A 21,717-nucleotide genomic window follows, 5' to 3' on the forward strand; every position below is an offset into this window, starting at 1 on the left:
CATTTATGCTTTGGTTCCTTGGCAAAACTTCTTGTCGCCTGGAATTCATCTTTAGAAAGCTTTTGTCTGTTTGGGTTGAGTCACTGCGCTTGTTTTAAAGAGACACTGTCATTTTTTTTATATCAGCACTCAACTGTTAAAAAAACAAAATGCAAGGGCTTTAAGGAGCAAGTGTACCTCACAGCTGCCTGACTCAGAGCTTATTTCTATTAATACATGTAAAAATATAATATTGAGGTGAATATAGTAAGATTGGAGATCTGTTTTACTGCCTGTAGCTTGATGCAGTTCAAAAGAGCTCAAGAACCAATTGAGCTGCTCGTTTCTTCCTCATTGACCAGATTTCACTGCCGCAAACCATTAAGAGCCAGTGTAATATTTGACCATTCAATGTTCAGAATGTTTTCATTGTATTTAGAACAGTTGGACTCCTCAATGCCGCAGTGCATTAGCAGTCTGCCATCTGTGTAGAATGGCTGGATACAGGTTATCACCAACTTCGCCCCTTTTCCTCACTGCCCCCCACCCCAGTTTCTCAAACTAGGCTGTACCATGCTAGATGCCACTGCAGGTGATTGAGAGAATATCCTCCGATGAGCCAGCTCAGGCAGATTGTGTACATTTCCCAAGAGGCAGAGGTAAAGTGACTTTGGTAGAGGCCAATCGTTTATAGATGGGAATGTGGCACTCCTGCAATAGGGGACTAAACTAAAATTGAAGCATTTTTAAAAGAAGACTAAAATTTTAATGCTCAGCATTTTGTGCAGGCACAAATAATTCCTGCCAAATTAATTGTTTTCTGGAGGACAGAGTATGTGTAGTAGACTGACAGGAAATTTAACTGTATCAATGCTGAATATATATTTAACAGACTATACACATCCACAAAGAGCAGCCTGATTACACTTCCAGACGACGTTGCAACATTTATGGATGTTCCCATTAATTTTCTGATGGTCACAAAATGCAAGAATTATTGTAGCAAAGTGGAGAAGTGAAAGAAACTGCTTTGATCGTTGTTCTCACTCCAACTGCACTCCAGGTACAACCTGCCCAATCAAGGACTCTACCTGAGTTGCCAACTCTGGTTTGACATTTGCCTGGAGGTTTGATCACATGACGTTCCATCTGCAACAGCCCGCCCAGTCAAGTCGCCTTTCTTCCCCAATCTCGCATGATCTCCAATAATTTTTAGAAATAATGAGCAAAGCTGTTGAAAGTAAATTTAATGCCTTTTTAATGCCCCTATGATTTTTCATGTAAAATAAAAGCCGGAAATGCTGGAAATACTCAGCAGGTCAGGTAGCACCTGTGAAGAGAGAAACAAGATTTAACATTTTAGGTTGATGACCTCTCATTAGAACCATGATGCGGTGCCCAGAACTATAGACAAATGATTCTTTTTGCCTCAACAGAACACAAACCTTTCTTTAAAATTCCACTATGTATTTTTACGCCTAAGTTATGAAGTCATAGGAACATAGGAACTGGAGTAGGCCATTCAACCCCTTGAGCCTTGTGGCAGATCTGCAAAGCCCCGCTCACCAACAAATGCTGAGTACTACCTATGATAGTAACAAATTTTTAAAAGCCTCTATTGACTGGCAAGGGTAAACCCAATGAGGCACTAATTGAATTCAGTGACACAATAATTGCAGTGCAGCGAATCGGGCACACAGATCAGCACATCAGAGTCTCGCGTCTATGTTCCCGTCAAGCAAGGTTCAATGCCAGAAGCAATTCGTCTCTGAATTTTACCTCAGTTGAGCAGAGATTGATTACTGCCTCCTCCTCCCCACTCCATTTCAAATATCGCCTGGGAATTTTCTCAAGGCTACTCCCAGCAAATTTACAGAGACAGAGGAGCAGCACCTCAAAGGAAATTAATGGCAATAGTTCCTATCGACATGAAATGCTCAAATAATAAATTCACCATCCCCAGTGTCGCAATGAGGTTCCGATGCCATCAATTATTGGGGTTCATTTTTTCCCCCTTTAATTTGTAAGCACTATATAACAGAATTCTTCCACATTTCCCCAAATGGAGTAACCTGGCTGTTCTAGGCACAAAAACTTTCTATGAGGGAAGCTAATAATTGAGGAGAGGTGAAGTTAGTGTTGCCAACTCTGGTTGCTCGTCTTCCTGGAGGTTTCATCACATGACATCCCACCCCACGCTCCTGCCATTGGTCTCCCAGCACGAACATCCTCACTGTCCTCCCACACCAATTGGTAAGCGAACAGACACTTAGTTACCTGATTAGACGATTTTTGACTGTCAGTCAAACAGCCTTTTTCACCATCTCCAATAGTTTTAGCACCGATAAACGTAAGTTTTTAGTTTAGTTTTAGAGATACAGCACTGAAATAGGCCCTTCGGCCCACCGAGTCTGTGCCGACCATCAACCACCCATTTATACTAATCCTACACTAATCCCATATTCCTACCACATCCCCACCTGTCCCTATATTTCCCTACCACCTACCTACACTAGGGGCAATTGCTAATGGCCAATTTACCTATCAACCTGCAAGTCTTTGGCATGTGGGAGGAAACCGGAGCACCCGGAGGAAACCCACGCAAACACAGGGAGAACTTGCAAACTCCACACAGGCAGTACCCGGAATTGAACCCGGGTCACTGGAGCTGTGAGGCTGCGGTGCTAACCACTGCGCCACTGTGCCGTAAGTGTTTAAAGAAACAAAATAATACGTGTTTTTTTTTAATGGTTCTATGATCTTTATCCTGGGTTGCTCATAAGTGTCCTGGAGTTTAGTCTTCAATTTCAGGAGACTCCAGGACAAGCCTGAAGGGTTGGCAACCCTTGAGTGAAGTGCTTCCCTTTTATAAAGAGACTGGCTGGAGGAGCCTGAGCATAAGAATAGGAGGAGGCCATTCAGCTTCTCCAGCCTGTTTCACCATTCAATGAGACCATGGCTGACCTCTATCCTAATTCCATCCAGCTGACCTGGCTTCATATCCCTTAATACCCTTGGCTAGCAAAAATCATTCAATTTCAGTTTTAAAGTTATTAATTGATCTCGCATCTCCTGCTTTTTGTGGGAGAACGTTCCACACAGCTGCCACCCTTTGTATTTCCTAACTTCTCTCCTGAATGAGCTGGCTCTGGTTTTAAGGTTCTGTCTCCTTATCCCAGACTCATCCCACCTGCGGAAAATGTTGTCCTCCAACTACCCTATCAATTCCTTTCAAAGACCTAAAAGTCTCAATCAAATCATCCCTTAACCTTCTATATTTCAGGGAATACAAGCCTATTTTATGTAAACCCTCCTCATAATTTAGCCAATAGAGCCCTGGTAACATTCTGGTGAACTGCAATGCACTCCTTCCAAGGCCAATATATCCTTTTTTAAGGTGTGGTGCCCAGAACTGTACGCACAACTCCAGATGTGGTCAAACCAGGACTTGGTGCAACTCCCCGGGCGTTTTCAGGGAGGGAGGAAGACAAGAGAAATAGAGCAAAAGAAAACCTTTCATTTTCTGCTTCGGCGATTGTAGTGAAACGGGGAGAAAAACATTTCTCTTTGTAAGAGCTAATTAGACCTCAGATTGTGGAGAGGGAGAATCTTGGTTCTTTCATAATGCTTCTAAACACAGGCGCATGCACTGGTGGGAGATAAACACAAGATTGTTCAGTTTTTCCCATGGTGTTTGTGAGAGTATGGGACTGTATGAATAAGTAAAATTAATTAGCGCAACATCCCTTGCTGTCAATCTCTTCTGTAAGAACTGCACGTTATAAAGCACTGGCTCATTCAATGTACAATAAAAGTGAGTTCAAATCATGCTCTGCAAGGGACATTACTAATGAATAGGTTATTTTAAATGTGAATGCCTTCTTTAAAATTGCAGAGGGGTATTTTATACGAATGTATCAAATCTTAATACCACACAGCACAATTTCAATCGAAAACACTCCCGAGCAGGAGTGTTTAAGGTCTTTATAGTGTAGACCAATAACGTGTACACGATGGATTCTCACAGGCCATTGATTTTCAGCCATGTTCCCGTTAATGTGCACATATCTCAATATGCCACTACTAATAATATTGTTGCTCTGATGTAAGATTAAGCCGCGAATGGCCCTTTGCAAACCTCCAGGTCAAAAATCTCAGATGTCAAGTAAGCTACATCAGACGAATATCATAGAATCGTGCAGTGTAGAAGGTGGCCATTTGATCCCTCATGGCTGTGCTGGCTCTTTGAAAGAGCTATCCAATTAGTCCCACTCTTTTGCTCTTCCCCATAGCCCTGTAATAGAAAAGAACCCAGATGCCTGAGCTTTGTAGGTCGGACTCCTAAGGTTCATGGTCACAGATTGGACATGGTGCTCTAGATTTCATATCCCTGTGTGCCATTTGTTTGTGTATTTTCTAAGGCTAAATTCTGGCCTCTGCTTTCTGAAGTACAATCATTAGCCCAGTTAAAATAAATGAATTAGCAAAGTCATTAAGATAGCACCAACAGGAAATAAATACAAACAAGTTACCCAGTGCCCTATACAAGTCCCAATGAGCACAATATAAATACAAGGGCTGGTCTTAGGCAGTAACGCTAAACTGATGGAAGCAAGTTAGCGGCTTGATGTATCCTCTGCCCCATTTTCTGTTCCATTGAAGTGAATCTAGCTGGGTGGGTGTCCAGTTCGCCATGACCCATCTTGCTGTACAATCCAAAATCAATTTCACCCCATCATCATAAATTTTACCGGTTTTACCATTTGCGAACCATATTAAGGTTTGAAGATTAAGACATTTTCTATGAATGTCGTCCCTGATCCCATGCTTCAACAATGTGTCCTCATTTTATTGCCGTCATTTGGACTGAATTGAAATCCACCAACCCAGAGATAATATCAACTGATAACCCATTACATTCTTCTGTTCCTCCCTAAACAGAATCTATTTTTCAAAAGTATCTAGCACCACTTTCTCTGGTTCACCGACATGACTTTTACTCCCTTACAATCAAGATTATTATGTCTTACAAGAAAGATGAAAAATATTAACAGCCCCATTCAAAGTCAGGTGAAACTGGGGGAGCAGCCAGTGTATCACAAGTCAAGCTGCAAGGTATAGCTGAGAGGGAAGGCTGAAGAGACAATTGCTCAAGAGCCACAAAAGCAGATGTTCAGCTGCCTCTAAACTGGCTGCAAACAAATGGCAGTGCACCATTTTACAGTTAGGAGGTTGTTAGATTTAATTTTCCACAGGCAGATGAGATTCCAGCTTCATGAGAAGATGATAGTTTAAAAAAAATGGCATTGTCTGTCTGTGCTTTATTCTGTGTTTTTCTCCTCAGCTTCATTTTTGTTGGAATAATTAAAAATGAGTTTTGCTTGAGAAATGAAATGTATTGACAATTCCGCAGTGGAATTTCCTTTTTGTTTTGAACTCACTTCTTGGCGAACATTCGGCTTCTCATTCCCGAATTGATGGACATGTTGGAGAGTGGAATGTTTTCTGTTCGGCAGCCAGTGTCAGCATTAAGTTCTCCGAGCTTTAGTGCTTTATGCATCAAGTGAAATGTAAACACTGCTCCCCAGAGTGTGGACTAAAGGTTTCTGTCAAACCAAAACTTCATTCAGCGGCCAGCTTGCAAACTGTACCTGTGACTATCGAACAGAAGGGTTGAGATACTGCTGTGTGAGATGATTCCCTTCCTACATTATAATCTATGGTTACTTTAGCTACCCTTTTTGTGTTAAAGCTGCTGAACAGTCAACAGTTCCATTAACCAACTCCCAACTGTTGGTTTATTACGGTAATGGTGAGAGACAGGGAGGTATGGGGAGGAGAAATGGGGAGTGTAATCTTTAGAGAGCAAAGGAAGTGAAAAAATAATGGTGTTAAAAAAAAAACAGCTATTTCTGCCATTTCCAGGAGCTAAGTGATGATGATGTCGAGGAATTGGTGAGGCGGTCAATCGGAAGATTGACAATAATTCGGCAGACCTTTCCCTTGTCTTTAAATACCACTCAGAGCTGTTTTCGTGGTAAGCACAGAATTTCTCCATCACTGTGTGATCCCAAGGACCCTTACAAGAATAACATGGAGGTAGGACTATTTCAACTCATCAGACATAATAAGTTATAAAATTAAACTTGTTGATGCCCAGAATGTATGTTATTCCTTCACTGTCAGTGTTGTTCCCAGTGTTACTGTGCAGTGTGTTCGCTGAAAGATCCCTTGTGTGTGTGCCTGTGTCACACGCACACACAAATACAAGGGCACACACACCTGCACACAATCACATGCAGACACATGTGTACACAAACGTGCAAGCAGCAGACAAATGCACAGGCTACAAGAATCATGTATGTAAATACATATATATCCCACATTGACTGATGTTTAAATATGTAACCAGATAAGTGTAAAGGAGGATAGATTAAATGAAACTGCACTTCCAGTAGGGACCCTTCCACACCAGAAGTGAATATCAGGAAATCATGACGCCCATAACACTGGCCGGGGTGGGAGATGGAGGGGGTGTAAAATCGAGCGGGAGGTGGGGGGGGGGGGGTGCCATTCCCATCACCTACCCGCCCCCAATGCCATCTTACCAGCAGCGGGGGAGGTGTCAAACGGCCCACCCATCCCAGGCCAATTGAGGCCCTTAAGTGCCCAAATAATTGCCACTTAAAGTCCTCCTCCCGGTAATACTCGGCAGACTCCTGCAGGCCGGGGTGTACTATACTGGTCAATGTGCTGCTAATATTAAATGAGGATAGTAGACTTAGGGTCATAGTATCAGCAGTTTATTTACAGGGGTTTTATCTCTAAGGCATTTACATTAACATGAGGTTCAGACTCGTGACATTACATCCAGTTATGATGCTCAAGGTCTATGTACATCTACCCAGCAAGAGCTTATGTACATTATACTACACAGAGGGTATGGAGTGTCCCCCTGATCGGGCACCCTGTGCCCCACAGATGCCTTCCCCAACAGCACAAGCCACCCCTGCTGCAGCAACTCCCCCACCCTCCTGATCTATCCCCACCCACCTCTCTGGGCCTAGCCAATTGTCCCCAGCGAGGCCCAAAGCCCCACTTGCCTTTTTCGGGGCCAGCCTTTCTCTCACTCCTCACAGTGGGTGCAGTCCCTGCAGTGGCCACTGTTCCCGATGGTGCTGCTAGGACTGAAGAGCTGCCAGCCTGATTGACCGGTAGCTCTTGGAGGCAGGACCTCCTGCCTCAGAGGTCCCGCCTGAGGCCAATTAGGGGCCTGGGCCAGGCAGAATTGCTGGGTGGCTTCCAAGCCCAGGGAGGTGAGCTCGCCCCCGACTTTTAAGCTGATGGGCGTGGCCTCTGCCGCCACATAAAATTCCAGCCACTATTTCCCATAATGTTAAATGAACAGAAAATGGTGGGGAGTGAGCCTGCAATTTCCAAAAATGTTCTCCTGGTAAGCAGGTTTTTCCACCCGAAACACATTTATTTTGAGATTAGTCCTATTACTTTATTACACAATGAATTATAATTGTATATTGAGCTGTAATGTATGGCTAAATTGTCAAATAACAATCACATGGAATGGTGGATGACACACCTGATGCACGATGAGATGGCATTTGTAATTTAAAACGAATGATTAAATGAATTCTCACATTAAATGTATGAAATTTATGCAGATTTGAAGGACATTGGTTGCAAGTCAGAAATTCCTGATGCAAACCAACCATCAACTCAACCGTATGTGGACCTGTGGTGATCCTTTTCGCCCAAACTCTTTTCAGAGTTTCAACATTTCATAAAGAAACTATTCGCTTCCAAAACAGCCTTAAATTCTTTTCAGTCACCAAAAAGCTGTTATATAACCTTTAACAATAACAACAACATGCATTTACATAGCACTTTTAACGTAGTAAAACATCACAAGGTGCTTCACAGGAACGTTACCAAGCAAAGAGTGACATGAGATATTAGGACAGATGACCAAAAGTTGGGTCAAAGAGGTAGGTTTTAAATAGAAACTAAAGGAGGAGTGAGAGGTGGAGAGATTTAGAGAGGGAATTCCAGAGCTTGGGGCCTAGGAATCTAATGGCCAGCAATGGTGGACAGATGAAAATGGGGGTTGTGCAAAAGGCTAGAATTGGAGGAATGGAGATATCTCCTGGGTCTGGAGGAGAATCTATGCTGATAGCAGTAAGATACACCTTTTGCATGGGAAAGAGTAGCCTAGAATGGATAGTGAGGCAGCAGAAAGGTGCAGTAAACCACAGACTGGATATAACAAGAAAGCGCAGGAAAGAACAATGAAAAGTTAGGAATGGAGCGATAAACGCATTGAGGTTACATGGAAGCTGGTGTGTGTCTCCCTTTTTCAACTCCCTTGAGCAACAGTCCATGGCTCATTTGCCAAGTGAGAATCCCAACCAGAGAGGTATTATATGTCAACATGGAACATGTTATAGACAGGGGCTTAGCATATTGATATTCCTAGAGATAATCTGTTTTCTTGGTATGTTATTATTATAGAAAATGGGTATCAGTTTGCTATCTTGTGACATGAGCCTTACTTTTTGTCACTTGCTTTTCAACGTATGTTGTGTTTTATTAGGAAAAGCCTTGTCCATCCTTCAGCTCTTTTCTCCAGTTTCTTTATCTCAGCAACCACCAGTTTAAAACTGCCAACTGTTTTGATATTCATTTTATTTTATGAGAACAGTTATACTCAGAATGATGACACAGACTATTGTGATTACTCCATGTAGCTGATAAACAGCTGCTCTGGAAATGATCTCCAAATATAGATTATGAAATAGGCTATCATTTTGAAAATATAGAACTGCTGTAGTTTGTCTAGCAAATTCACATGAATGCTATTAAAAGATCACTAAAATGAAATTTAATTAGAATCACGTTATTTATACTACAGAACTTTAGAACCATAGAAAAATTACGGCACAGAAGGAGGCCATTCAGCCTGTCATGTCCGCGCCGGCCCAGAAAACTAGCCGCCCAATCTAATCCCACTTTCTGGCGCCTGGCCCATAGCCTTGCAGGTTACAGCACCTCAGGTGCATGTCCAGGTACCTTTAAAAAGAATTGAGGGTTTCTGCCTCCACCACCATTCCTGGCAGTGAATTCCAGATACCCACCACCCTCTGGGTGTAAAAGTGTTTCCTCATGTCCCAGCTAATCCTTCTACCAATCACCTTAAATCTGTGCCCTCTGGTAATTGACCTCTCCGCTAGGGGAAACAGGTTCTTCCTGTCTACTCTACATAGGCCCCTCATAATTTTGTACACCTCAATTAAGTCACCCCTCAGCCTCCTTTGTTCTAAGGAAAACAACCCCAGCCAATCCAATCTTTCCTCATTACTGCAACTTTCAAGCCCTGGTAACATTCTTGTAGATCTCCTCTGTACTCTCTCCAGAGCAATTATGTCCTTCCTGTAATGTAGAACTGTATGCAATACTCCATCTGTGACCGAACCAGTGTAACCATTCAATTTGCCTTCTTCACGACTCTATTTACCTGTCCTGCCACCTTCAGGGACCTGTGGACATATACTCCAAAGTCTCTCACTGCTTCTACCCCTCTCAATATCCTCCTGTTTATTGTGTATTCCATCACTTTATTTGCCCTTCCCAAATGCATTACCTCATATTTATCCAGATTGAATTCCATTTGAGACTGTTATGCCCACTCAATCAAACCATTGATATCATTCTGGAGTCTATGGCTATCCTCTTCACTATCAACTACACAGCCAATTTTTGTGTCATCAACAAATTTTCCAATCATGCCAAATTTAAGTCCAAATAATTAATATATACCACAAACAGCAAGGGACCCAACACTGAGCCCTGTGGAACGCCACAGGAAACAGCTTTCCATTCACAAAAACATCCGTTGACTACTACCCTTTGTTTCCTGGCCTTGAGCCAATTCTGGATCCAACCTGCTACATTGCCCTGTATCCCATGGTCTTTCATTTTACTGACCAGTCTGCCATGTGGGACCTTGTCAAATGCCTTACTAAAACCCATGTAGACCACATCCACTGCATTTCCCTCATCAATCCTTCTTGTTACTTCCTCAAAAAACTCAATCAAGTTAGTAAGACATGACCTTCCCTTAACAATCCATGCTGACGATCCCTGATTAATCCGTATCTTTCTAAGTGGCAGTTTATCCTGCCCCTCAGAATAGATTCTAACAATTTACCCACCACAGAGATCAGACTGACCGGCCTATAATTATTTGGCCTATCCCTCGCACCCTTTTTAAACAAATGTACAACGTTCACAGATCTCCAATCGTCTGGTACCTCTCCTGTATCTAGTGAGGATTTGAAAATGATCCTCAGCGCATCCGTTATTTCCTCCCTGGCGTCCTTTAACAACCTGTGATGCAATCCATCCGGCCCTGGCTAGTTATCCACTTTCAAGGTTGTCAGACCCTCAAGTACCTCCTCTCTCATTATGCTTATCGTATCTAATATTTCACACTCCTCCTCTTTAACTATAATGTCTACATCAACCCTCTCCTTTGTGAAGACAGAGACAAAAAACTCATTAAGAACCCTGCTCACATCTTCTGCATCCACACATAAGTTCCCTGTACATCTCTTATAGGTCCTTATTTATCCTCTTGTTCTTATTGTACTGATAAAACATCTTTGAGTTTTCCTTGATTTTACTTGCCAATAATTTTTCGTGTCCTCTCTTTGCTTTTCTAATTTCCTTTTTTACTTCACCCCCTGCACTTTCTATACTCCTCTGGACTTACTAAAGTATTAAGATTTTTATGATCATCATAAGCTTTCTTTTTCTGCTTTAACTTACCCTGTAAGCTTCTAGGTAACCAGGGGGCTCTAGATTTGGCAGTACCACCCTTTATCTTTGTGGGGACATGACTACACTGTGCCTGTCGAACCCCCCCCCCCCCCCCACCCCACCCATGAATGCCTCCCACTGGTTTGCCACTGATTTTCCTTCCAGTAGCTGTATCCAGTCCACTTTCGCCAGATCACCTCTCAGCTTCTTAAAATTTGCCTTCCCCCAATTTAGAACTCTTACTCCTGCTTTATCTTTGTCCTTTTCCATGATTATGCTAAAACTTAGTATATTATGGTCACTATCTCCAAAATGGTCACCCAATGTTACTTCCTCCACTTGCCCAGCTTCATTACTGAAGACTAAATCTAGAATTGCGCCCCCTCTGTGTAATAAATGATGTGATTCTAATTAGAGTCTGTGATATCAGTTATTTCCATCATGGAAAAGATTATGACATCCACATTTGAAAAAAAGAGTTTAAGCAGTGGGATAGTTAATTAGATTCCTCTGATCTAGCTGCTTTATCAACAGCAGTAATTCAAATTAATCTTGAAACCAGAAGAACAGGGATAGCTATTGGGTATCCTGTGAAAATTCAAACTGACAGTGCTCACTTGGTAAGACATCCACCTGCTAATGTGGAGGAAAGGTTAGATCGTTATATTGGAGTGAACAATGCCTGCTGTTCCTCCACATCAGGGTGTATTGTTATTTTTGCATTGCAAACACTGAGCAGTGAGTTGAATTTGAATTTAAAACACATAATTTATATAAACACAATCTCAATTCTCATCAATGTTGAGCAAATTTTAAAAGACATTGAGATAAATCTCTGATAGCAATGGAATCAAAGTTGTGCACGCCGCACAATAAGCAGGCAATTCATTCTTACCACCCATCATGTCTCATATTGCATGCATACTGTATCTCACAGTATTTATTCTCTGAAAAGCATCTGTATAATGCCAATGTTTCAGTCATAAAATGGACAAGCAATCTGTTACTTCCTGCTTTATGTTGGCATCCTATAGATAATAATGGTTTAAATGAGCTAGATGAAATGATCAACTAATTCAGCATCTGGTCCCTATAGTCTTCATTAATAATGGGAGAAGCAGCTTTATATTGGCACGTGAGCAGGAATCAAGTAGATAAGATATCTTAATTCAATAAATAAATACTTCTATCTAATTCAAAAGCCAGATCCCAACGTCTTGGAAGCCTATTTCCTCAGCAGTCCTAATTAGTTCAGAGTTTGAAAAATGGGACGGGTGTACCCGCAGACATTTCTGGCACAGTCAACACTGTTGGAAATGATCAGTGACCTTTTATCTCCCTAAAAATTTAAAGAAATGCAACCCTCTCCCTTCTCTCGACAGAGACATTCTCGTTATTTGGCATGAAATAGAACAACACTGAAAAACATAGGCCTTAGGCTAGGCTCAGATGGATCTGTTTGGGTGTGACCTTTTGTAACTCATTTGCAATTGTGTTGCCCGTGAGTTATGCGGGCCGCTCGTCTTGAATTTATGTGATTTCCTGGATTTTTTGCTCCTTATGGCTTAGTGTGTGCTGCTTTCTATTAAATTCCTTTCCCTATTAATGCACAAATTTGAGCTCACTGTATTATTCTTCTTGCACATTGCACAAATTACCTCAGAATGCTCCTGCACTGATGCGCAGTGATTGCCTGAGATCTTTATCTTGACATGTCTTTTTTTAATTGTTTAACTGTATCATGAGATTATTGCCTTGAATCGCTAAACGTAATACTGAGGCTTGACCCCCTGCACAGATCACTAATCTCTATATCTATGACACCGTGGTGCTTCTGGCACATGCCTTTCACAAGAAGCTGGAGGATCGGAAATGGCACAGCATGGCCAGCTTGACGTGCATCAGGAAGAACTCAAAGCCTTGGCAAGGTGGACACTCAATGTTAGAGACCATAAAAAAGGTATTGTCAGATGCTGCACCAAATAAGTCATCTTTTTTGTGATGCTCTATGCAATAGATTGACAAACTATCAACAAAAAAATCCTATAGTGGCACATCCCATTTATATTGTTCCCTGTAATATGTTTTATCATAAGTATGACAGTTTTCAATAGATTAATTAGGGAGCAACTGTTTCCTCTGGCAGGAGGGTCAGTAAGCGGAGGACATGGATTTGAAGTAATTGGCAAAAGAAGTGGAGGGGAGATGTGGAAAAATATGTTTATGCAGCAAGTCATTATGATCTGAAAGGGCGGTGGAAGCAGATTCAATGGTAGCTTTCAACAAAGAATTGGGTAAATACCTGAAGGGGGAAAATTTGCAGGGTTACGGGGAAAGGACAGAGGATTGGGAGTAATTGGATAGATCTTTCAAAGGACCGGCACAGGCACAATGAGCCAAATGGTCTGCTACTGGGCTGTATGATTCTATGAAGTAAAAACAAAGGTCAGGTTAAAGGCCGGCTCGGGTCTGCAAATGAAACCCAACCCGAGCCCGACAGAACCACATCCGACCCCGAGCCCCCCGGGCCCGAGTCCTTCCATTTTTTCCCACGCCCGACCCGACCATCAGTTAACCTACCTTCCATTTTTCACTTTGTTGCTTATCTCACAAGCTTAAAATAACTGTAACAAAACCACCTTTCAAGTCCAAAAAGTACATTAACATTGCAGCCACTTACCGGAGGTGGTGATGGAGCATGTCCGACCCAACCCGACCTGAGCCCGAATGCCAGACCCAGAAGTGCGACCCGACACATATCGTCGGGCCTCGTTGGGTTCGGGTCGGGTGGCTGGCCTTTAGGTCAGGTTGCAGACTTTAAGTGATGGTGAAGTAACTTAATATTACGCCGGTTTTGACTGTTAATAAATGTCAGGCTATTTCATTAAACGCAGCCAGTCCCTTCTGTTGTGGAGGCTTATACTCCTGTCTGACTCATTCAGTTCTGTAATGTATAGATTTGATCAAATGATGTATCATCTGCATATGTAAATCTTAGCAACATGACTTGTTTGAAAATTAAAATTTTCCCAGGGTGGAGTGAATGGGATGACAGGGTTCCTGCAGTTTAAAGAACACGGTGGAAACCCCAACGTGCAGTTTGAAATTCTGGGTACCAACTACGGAGAGGACTTGGGCCGAGGAATCCGAAAAGTAAGCGAGCTGCTTTTAAGTAAACATTTCACGTTTGGATATTGTTTCATTTTGACATCAATGTCAAACAAAATGTGCGTGCGATTTATTTTATCATTCATATTTTTGTCCTAACTTTGAGCGATATTGGTGCTGATAATAACAACAGCAACTTGCATTTATATAGTGTCTTTACTTTAACATAATAAAACATCCTAATGCACTTCACAGGAGTGTTATCAAACAAAACTTGACACCGAGCCACATAAAGTAATGTTAAGGTGACCAAAATTTTGGTCAATGAGGGAGGTTTTTATGAGTGACTTTAAAGGGGAAAAGAGAGGTGGAGAGACTTAGGAAGGGAATTCCAGTGCTTGAGGCCCAGGCAGCTGAAAGAATGGCTCAAAGAACAGGGAGCAATAAAAATCAGGTCAGGAGATCAGAACTGGAGGAGGCGAGAGATCTTGGAGGGTTGTAGGGCCTGAGAAGGTTACAGTGATAGGGAAGGGTGAGGCCATGAAGGGATTTGAACATAAGGATGAGAATTTCTAAATAGAGGAATTGCCAGACTGGGAGCCAATGTAGGTGAGCGAGCACAGCCTGTGATGAACTACATTCCTATATCAGGCCTGCAGTCTCAGCATTAAGCATTCCCAAGATTGCGGGTACAACTCAGTGAGACGCAGAGTAAAAATACTTCTCACATTGGCACAACCTTTTCAGATTGCAACAGGAGTGTATATTTTTCCCCTTCCACCACTCTCTTAACATCTTTGTTTCTTCCCTGAGCTCGATCATCAATTTCAAACCGAATTCTCAGCAGTTTGGTGAGCGGGTGGGGAAGGTGGGGGGGGGTCCGAGGGGTGCTATACCAATTGGCAACGGGGTTGTGTCTTGCCAAATAAATTTCCTTTATGCTTCATACAATTAATATGTAGACAGGAGGCATTCGATCCTATCAGCCTGACCTGGTTTCCAATTTGGAAAGGACATCATTAAAACAGATTATGTGGTCATTGCCATATGGATGTTTGTGGGATCTTGCTGTGTGCAAATTGGCTTCTGTGTTTCTGACATTACAACAGTGACTGCACTTCAAAAGTACTTCATTGGCTTTAAAGCACATTGGGACATTTTGAGCTCATGAAAGGCACTGTTTAAATGCAAGTCTTTTTTTTTAAAACATAATTTCACATTGTTCTCCAGACTACTATGCTACTTTAAGCAATAACTTTACTTTTCAGCTATCTTGAAATGTTACTAAATGATAGTGCAGTCTTACCAGGTGCAACCTATTCTGTTCTTATTAACCTTATGACCTATTACCAGTGCCTTAATTTCAAACCTTCCAGTTTTGTATGTGTTGGTGAACATTGTGACAACACAGCTTAAATGATAGATCTCCCCAGATCTAAATCGAATGTTCAGTACCTCCGGCCTGTGTGGACAAAGGTGGCACTCAGCAGAATATTGTGGTGCAGCATACAAAAGTCCTAAGCCTATGAACCCCCTCTGTGCTCAAGTTGCAGAGTCAGTGGTTGCCCAAGAGTTGAAAAAGTCAACTTATTTAGGCCAACATTTTCTTCAGTGTTGAGTGCAAGGGGGAGAGTTTTCCCTGGAGTTCTCCTGATCTTCCACCATAGCTTGGGGTGGAAAACACAGAGGAAACTGCCATTTCTCTAGAGGTTCTGCCAATCTTCTGCCAAGGGACCCCTTTGGAAATACTAGGCACGAATTCCAAATGAGTGAGGGCGAATCATATTTGCATCCAACATAGGAATTGCTGAGCAAAAGAAGACCAAGATCGAACTTGTTCATCTTCTACCATCCTGGTAGTCTCATGATAAAACAATAATGGAGTTATTGACTAATCACAGCAATCAATATCTAACAATTAGTTTAGAACAGACCCAGACATGAGACAAGGAAAATTCCCCCAGTGGTGAAGAGCTTTCAGAAGTATGGATTCAAAGCCATCTGTTCCTTCCTGGCATGATGCATTGACCACATGTCAGATCCCAAATATATTTATCCTAAAATGTTGTTTTCTAAAAGAAATCTATCTAATTTGCATTCGAAATGAATCAGTTCTGCTTTCACTGTCTCCCTCAGAAGCCTTTTCCATTGCTTGACCACTCACTCACTGAAGTAAAGGCCTAGATATTAACCCTCATAATCAGCAGGAGAGGGTTGAGGAGAGGTTGTTAAAGAGTTAAATACGGGAAACGCAACCCCAACTCACTGCACATATGCCTACCACCTTTTTTGCCATGCTGGATATCGGGGCATCAGAGTATCCCGCCATGGAGAGATGGCTGCTTCATTTAACATGATTTAAATATTAGACTTGCTGTGCAGGTTTCCAGCGATCGGGAAAGCTGGCAGTGAAAGGGAGGCAGGAGCTGCAGGCTCCACAAGGTAAGTACCTCTTCCAGCACTTATTGTGGGCCAAGAGGAGCAGGCGTGCTCCCCCGGGCCCCTCCAAGAAGCCTCCAACCTCTGCCTCTGCTGTGAGCCCTTTCCCATTTCACCATTTCCTGGAATAAAAACAGAAAATGCTGGAAATACTCAGCAGGTCTGGCGGCATCGTGTGGAGAGAAACAGTGTTAATGTTTCATGTTGATGAACTTTCATCAGAACTCCATTTCCGGGGTTTGGTTTCAATCAGTTGTGGCTCAGTGGGTAGCAGTCTCGCCTCTGAGCCAAAAGATCATGGGTTCAAGCCCCACTCCAGTGTCTTGAGCACATAATCCAACTTGACATTCCAGTGCCAATTCTGAGGAAGTGCTGCAGTGTCAGAGGTGCTGTCTTTCAGGTTAGGTGTTTAAACTGAGGCCCTATCTGTCCTCTCAGCTGGATGTAAAACATCCCACGGTGCCATCTCTAAGAAGAGCAGGGCAGTTCTCCACAGTGTCCGAGCAAATATTTATCTTTCAGCCAACATCACAATCTGGTCATTATCTCATTGCTATTTGTGGGAACTTGCTTTGTTCAAGTTATCTGGTAAGTTTCCTACATTACATCGTGACTGCACTTAAAAGGTATCTCATTGGCTGCAAAGTATTTTGGGACGTCCTGAGTTCATGAAAGGGCTTTCCTTAGGTGTTATAAGTTACACACTGTGGCTTAGAAGGAGGTATTTCCCTCTCTGCCACTGCGAGCATACCACATTTGTGGTGCTACAACTAGATCTTCAACATATTTGTCACAAGTCGAACAAAAAGATTCCTAATTCCAGCCATTGAGGATTACAAGGTTCAATTTCCATTTGAATCTCCACCAATTGTCGATTGTTTCATATCTGCTGTAGATAGCAGGCAGGACGGGAAGGAAATCATTTTTGAGGATTGAAGGAACATCATCCACACAGATGGATGATTGTGGAACACTTGATGAAAACTACACTTTAAAAATGTTAGATTATTCATCACTCGAAATCATGTTGGTCAATACAAAGTTCCTATAAACAGACCTAACTGACAGTTAACTGTCACAAATCTCAAAACAACAAGGTGCAGCTGTTAATCTTTCATTGTTGCTTTACCTAAATAAATAGATCCAGTGTTTTTATGGCATGAGCAATGACTGCATCCTTTACCACAAGCCAATTGGAGATCACATTCACTTTGAAATCGGGATGATTCAAACTCAGTGCAGGATCTGCAGATTTATCCTTATGGATACATGAATCCTACTGCTGCAGTAAGTGATATCGAATGACAAGTCCAACACAAGCACTGAGATTTCCCTTTCTATGAAGCAGAGCAAAACCTGTTAAAATATTATTAGGCTGCTTGTTGGACATCCAGTACTGACCGAGCAAGAATTTCCTCCAGTTAAATATTGGGAAGTTTGAAGCCGTGGAGGGAAGTTTTATGCTCTCCTCTGCAGTGGGTTTGGAGGTGGGGGGAGCATCTGAACATGTGGGATTGTTGAGAAGGGGTTATCCGCCACCTTCCCACCTCCACCGAAATTAAGTCCAGAACAGGAAGGCCTGTGAATGGCCTTCCCACCCCATCACCAATTGAGGCCCTTAAATAGGCCATTAATGCTCACTTAAGGGCTTCATCCCGCCACCATGCAATTAGCTCAGCAGCGAGTGAGCCTGTCATCACACGGGGAGCACAATGAGCCTGAATGAGGGATCTGGCATCGGGAAGCAGAGTTCCTCACAAAGAGCCACTTCCCTGCCCTTGCTGCTGATACCCCTCCTCCACCCCCTCCCTTCGACACCACCCCCCCTCCCTCACCGTGAGTAGCCTGGGTCCAGTGTCACTCCTAGGCCTCGGGTGAGTGCTCCACCAGAAGCAGCCACCACATCCACGGTGGCGCTGCTCAGTTAAAGAGCTGTCGGCCTCTGATTGGCCAGCAGCTCTCAGAAGGCGAGACTGCCATCGCGTGGGTATTTGATCCTGTGGAAGGCCCACCACTGTCCAGTTAAGTTCCTAATTTTGGCACTTGATTCGGTGGGCCTCCCACAGAAGGGGCGATGCCGGGTTCTCACCGGAGCTTTTGCCGGAGGTCGAACCCCACCACCACCACCCCCCCATCCCCCCATTCGCCGGTTAAAATCATGGCCATTGTTTTCGGTCCCCACTCCAAACTCTGTTCCTTAGCTGCCGACTCCATCCCCCTCCCTGGCAACAGTCTCAGATTAAACCAGTCTGTTTGCAACCTTCGTGTCACATTTGACCCCGAGATGAGCTTCCGACCACATATTCACGCCATCACTAAGACAGCCTACCTGCGGAATATTGCCTAACTTCGCTCCGCCTCAGCTCATCTTCTGCTGAAACCCTCATTCATGCCTTTGTTACCTTGAGACTTGACTATTCCAACGCACTTGTGACTGGTCTCCCACATTGTATTCTCCACAAACTTGGTCATCCAAAACTCTGCTGCCTGTATTTTAACTCGCACCAAGTCCTGTTCCCCTATCACCCCTGTGCTCACTGGCCTACATTGGCTCCCAATCAAGCAGCACCTTGATTTAAAAATTTGTATCCTTGTTTTCAAATCATTCCATGTCTCGCCCCTCCCTATCTCTGTAATCTCCTCCAGCCCCACAACCCTCCATGATATCAATGCTCATTTAATTCTGGCCTCTTGAGCATCCCTGATTTTAATCGCTCCATCATTTGTGGTCGTGCCTTCAGTTGCCGAGGCCAGAAGCCCTGGAATTCCTTCCCTACGTCTCGCCACCTCTCTACCTTACTTTCCTCCTTTAAGACTTTGACAAGGTCCCACATGGGAGACTTATCAAGAAAGCAAATGCACATGGGATACAGGGTAACTTGATAAGGTGGATTCAAAATTGGCTTAGCTGTACGAGACAGAGAGTGATGACAGACGGCTGTTTTAGTGACTGGAAGCCAGTGTCCAGTGGCGTACCACAGGGATCTGTGCTGGGCCCCCTATTGTTTGTCATTTATATAAACGACATAGATGACTATGTGGGAGGTAGAATCAATAAGTTCGCGGATGACACAAAGATTGGCCAAGTGGTTAACAGTTAAGTGTCTTGGGTTACAGGAAGATATAGATGGGATGGTCAAATGGGCAGAAAGGTGGCAGATGGAATTTAACCCTGAAAAGTGTGAGGTGATACACTTTGGAAGGAGTAATGTGATACGGAAGTATTCAATGAATGGCCTGACACTGGGAAGTTCCGAGGAACAAAGGGACCTTGGCATGTTTGGCCATAGATCTCTGAAGGCAGAAGGACAGGTTAATAGGGTGGTGAAAAAGGCATATGGGACACTTGCCTTTATCAATCGAGGCATAGATTACAAAAGCAGGGGGGTCATTCTGGAGTTGTACAGAACTTTGGTAAGGCCACAGCTGGAGTACTGTGTGCAATTCTGGTCGCCACATTATAGGAAGGATGTGATTGCATTGGAGGGGGTGCAGAGGCTATTCACCAGGATGTTGCCAGGGATGGAACATTTAAGCTATGAAGAGAGGTTGGATAGGCTTGGGTTGTTTTCGCTGGAGCAGAGAAGACTGAGGGGTGACCTGATCGAGGTGTGCAGGATTATGAGGGGCATGGACAGGGTGGATAGGGAGCAGCTGTTCCCCTTAGTTGAAGAGTCAGTTACAAGAGGACACAAGTTTAAGGTGAGGGGCAGAAGGTTTAAGGGGGATTTGAGGAAGAACTTTTTACCCAGAGGGTGGTGATGGTCTGGAATGCACTGCCTGGGAGGGTGGTAGAGGCGGGTTGCCTCACATCCTTTAAAAAGTACCTGGATGAGCACTTGGCACGTCATAACATTCAAGGCTATGGGCCAAATGCTGGCAAATGGGATTAAGTAGAGAGGTCAGGTGTCTTTAATGCATCGGTGCAGACTCGATGGGCCGAAGGGCCTCTTCTGCACTGTATTATTCTGTGAAGACACTCCTTAAAACCTACCTCTTTAACTAAGGTTTGTTCATCTGATCAAATACTTCCTTATGTGGGTTGATGTCATGTTTTGTTTTAAAATGCTCCTGTGGAAGTGCCTTGGGATGTTTTATTATGTTCAAGGTGCTATATAAATATAAGTTGTTGTTGTAGTTGTTACATTGAAGAGTGAAGAGAATTAATGAGTAATATATAACTTGGACAGGCAAAGGCTCATGGGCTCCTTGTCAACTTCTGTGGCTGTAATACTTTGCGTGTACACTTTAGCGAGCGGATTGGTTACGTAAGCATCACTGATACGGACATAGCAGCTTGGTGAGCAGAGATAGAGCAGGAAATACAAAAATTCCTGCATGTGTTAGCCAGATGAGGAGCCTCCAGCACTGAATTTCTAAAAAATAACGCAAAGCCTGGTGAACCATGTCATTACACAAGCGCTATATAATGTTATTTTGATGGAGGCGCCCACAGGTTGATTTCAACATGGTTAACGGAGGTAAAACTTTGGTCAGTGGGCGTTGGGATGGGGTGCAATTTGCAAAACAGGTGCCTGCGGATTGGCTGGCTGCCATTGGTGGAAAGGAATATCGGGGGGGGGATGTATAATGGGCATTCGATTCACTGCCAACTAAGCTGAGTGCCAAATTCCTCCCGCTATGACTGTAATAAAATATCAGAGAAAGGAATTTGACACAAACTTTTTTGAATATTCAGGTTATAACATCAACGACAAGAAATTTCAGCAGAATACATCATTTGCGACAGTATGAGTAGAGAGGAGTATGCATTGCACCCATTTTTTGGCCATGCTAATTTAGCAGTCTGCACCCAATCTGTGCAGATGTTGGAGCCACAGTTAAATTTGTGAGTGCCTTTACTTTTAGGCGTCTTTGCCGAATGCCTAAAACAGGTACTAGGCCCTTTAAATATGTGAATTAGGGGCCAACAAAATATTGTTTGAAGAAAGAATTCTTCAAAAAAACTCTCTCTGTTGAGTTGCAGTCGTGCATCCACACACCACACTGTCCAAGGTTATTATCTTCAGGCACTTGGCCAAACCAATGATCCATAAAGGGACCTCTGGATGCTACCTCTGGAAAGGTAAATTGTTATTAATTTGCATACCATATTGAGGAGGAGGAGTGCTTCTCTCATCTCCGCATTAAGTTTGCGAGTGTCTGCTAGGCACTCCTCACACCTATCCACCGACCCCAGATTTATAAAGCTCCTTCCATGATCTCAGGGTTCCCCAAAAGTGCTTTATATCCAGTTAAGTACTTTTTTGTTTGAAACGTAATCATTGTTGCAATGTGGATGCTCAGTCATTGAGTATACTCAAGACTGAGAGCAATAGATTTTGAGACTCTAAGGGG

At 43.2% G+C, this 21,717-nt stretch overlaps 1 protein-coding gene across 2 annotated transcripts in view; it reads left to right on the plus strand.

The window, feature by feature from the left end:
* The window catches only part of grid2 (glutamate receptor, ionotropic, delta 2), an 894,599-nt gene that overhangs the window by 638,956 nt on the left and 233,926 nt on the right, over window positions 1–21,717 (plus strand). For both annotated transcript variants that reach the window (XM_068045980.1, XM_068045987.1), the window contains 3 exons: window positions 5,905–6,078; window positions 12,611–12,772; window positions 13,846–13,965. In XM_068045980.1, the coding sequence (XP_067902081.1) occupies window positions 5,905–6,078; window positions 12,611–12,772; window positions 13,846–13,965 (456 nt within the window). The remainder of the gene's footprint in view (window positions 1–5,904; window positions 6,079–12,610; window positions 12,773–13,845; window positions 13,966–21,717) is intronic.

The sequence above is a fragment of the Heterodontus francisci genome, chromosome 1 (genome assembly GCF_036365525.1).
Source record: "Heterodontus francisci isolate sHetFra1 chromosome 1, sHetFra1.hap1, whole genome shotgun sequence".
NCBI classification, from domain to species: Eukaryota; Metazoa; Chordata; class Chondrichthyes; order Heterodontiformes; family Heterodontidae; genus Heterodontus; species Heterodontus francisci.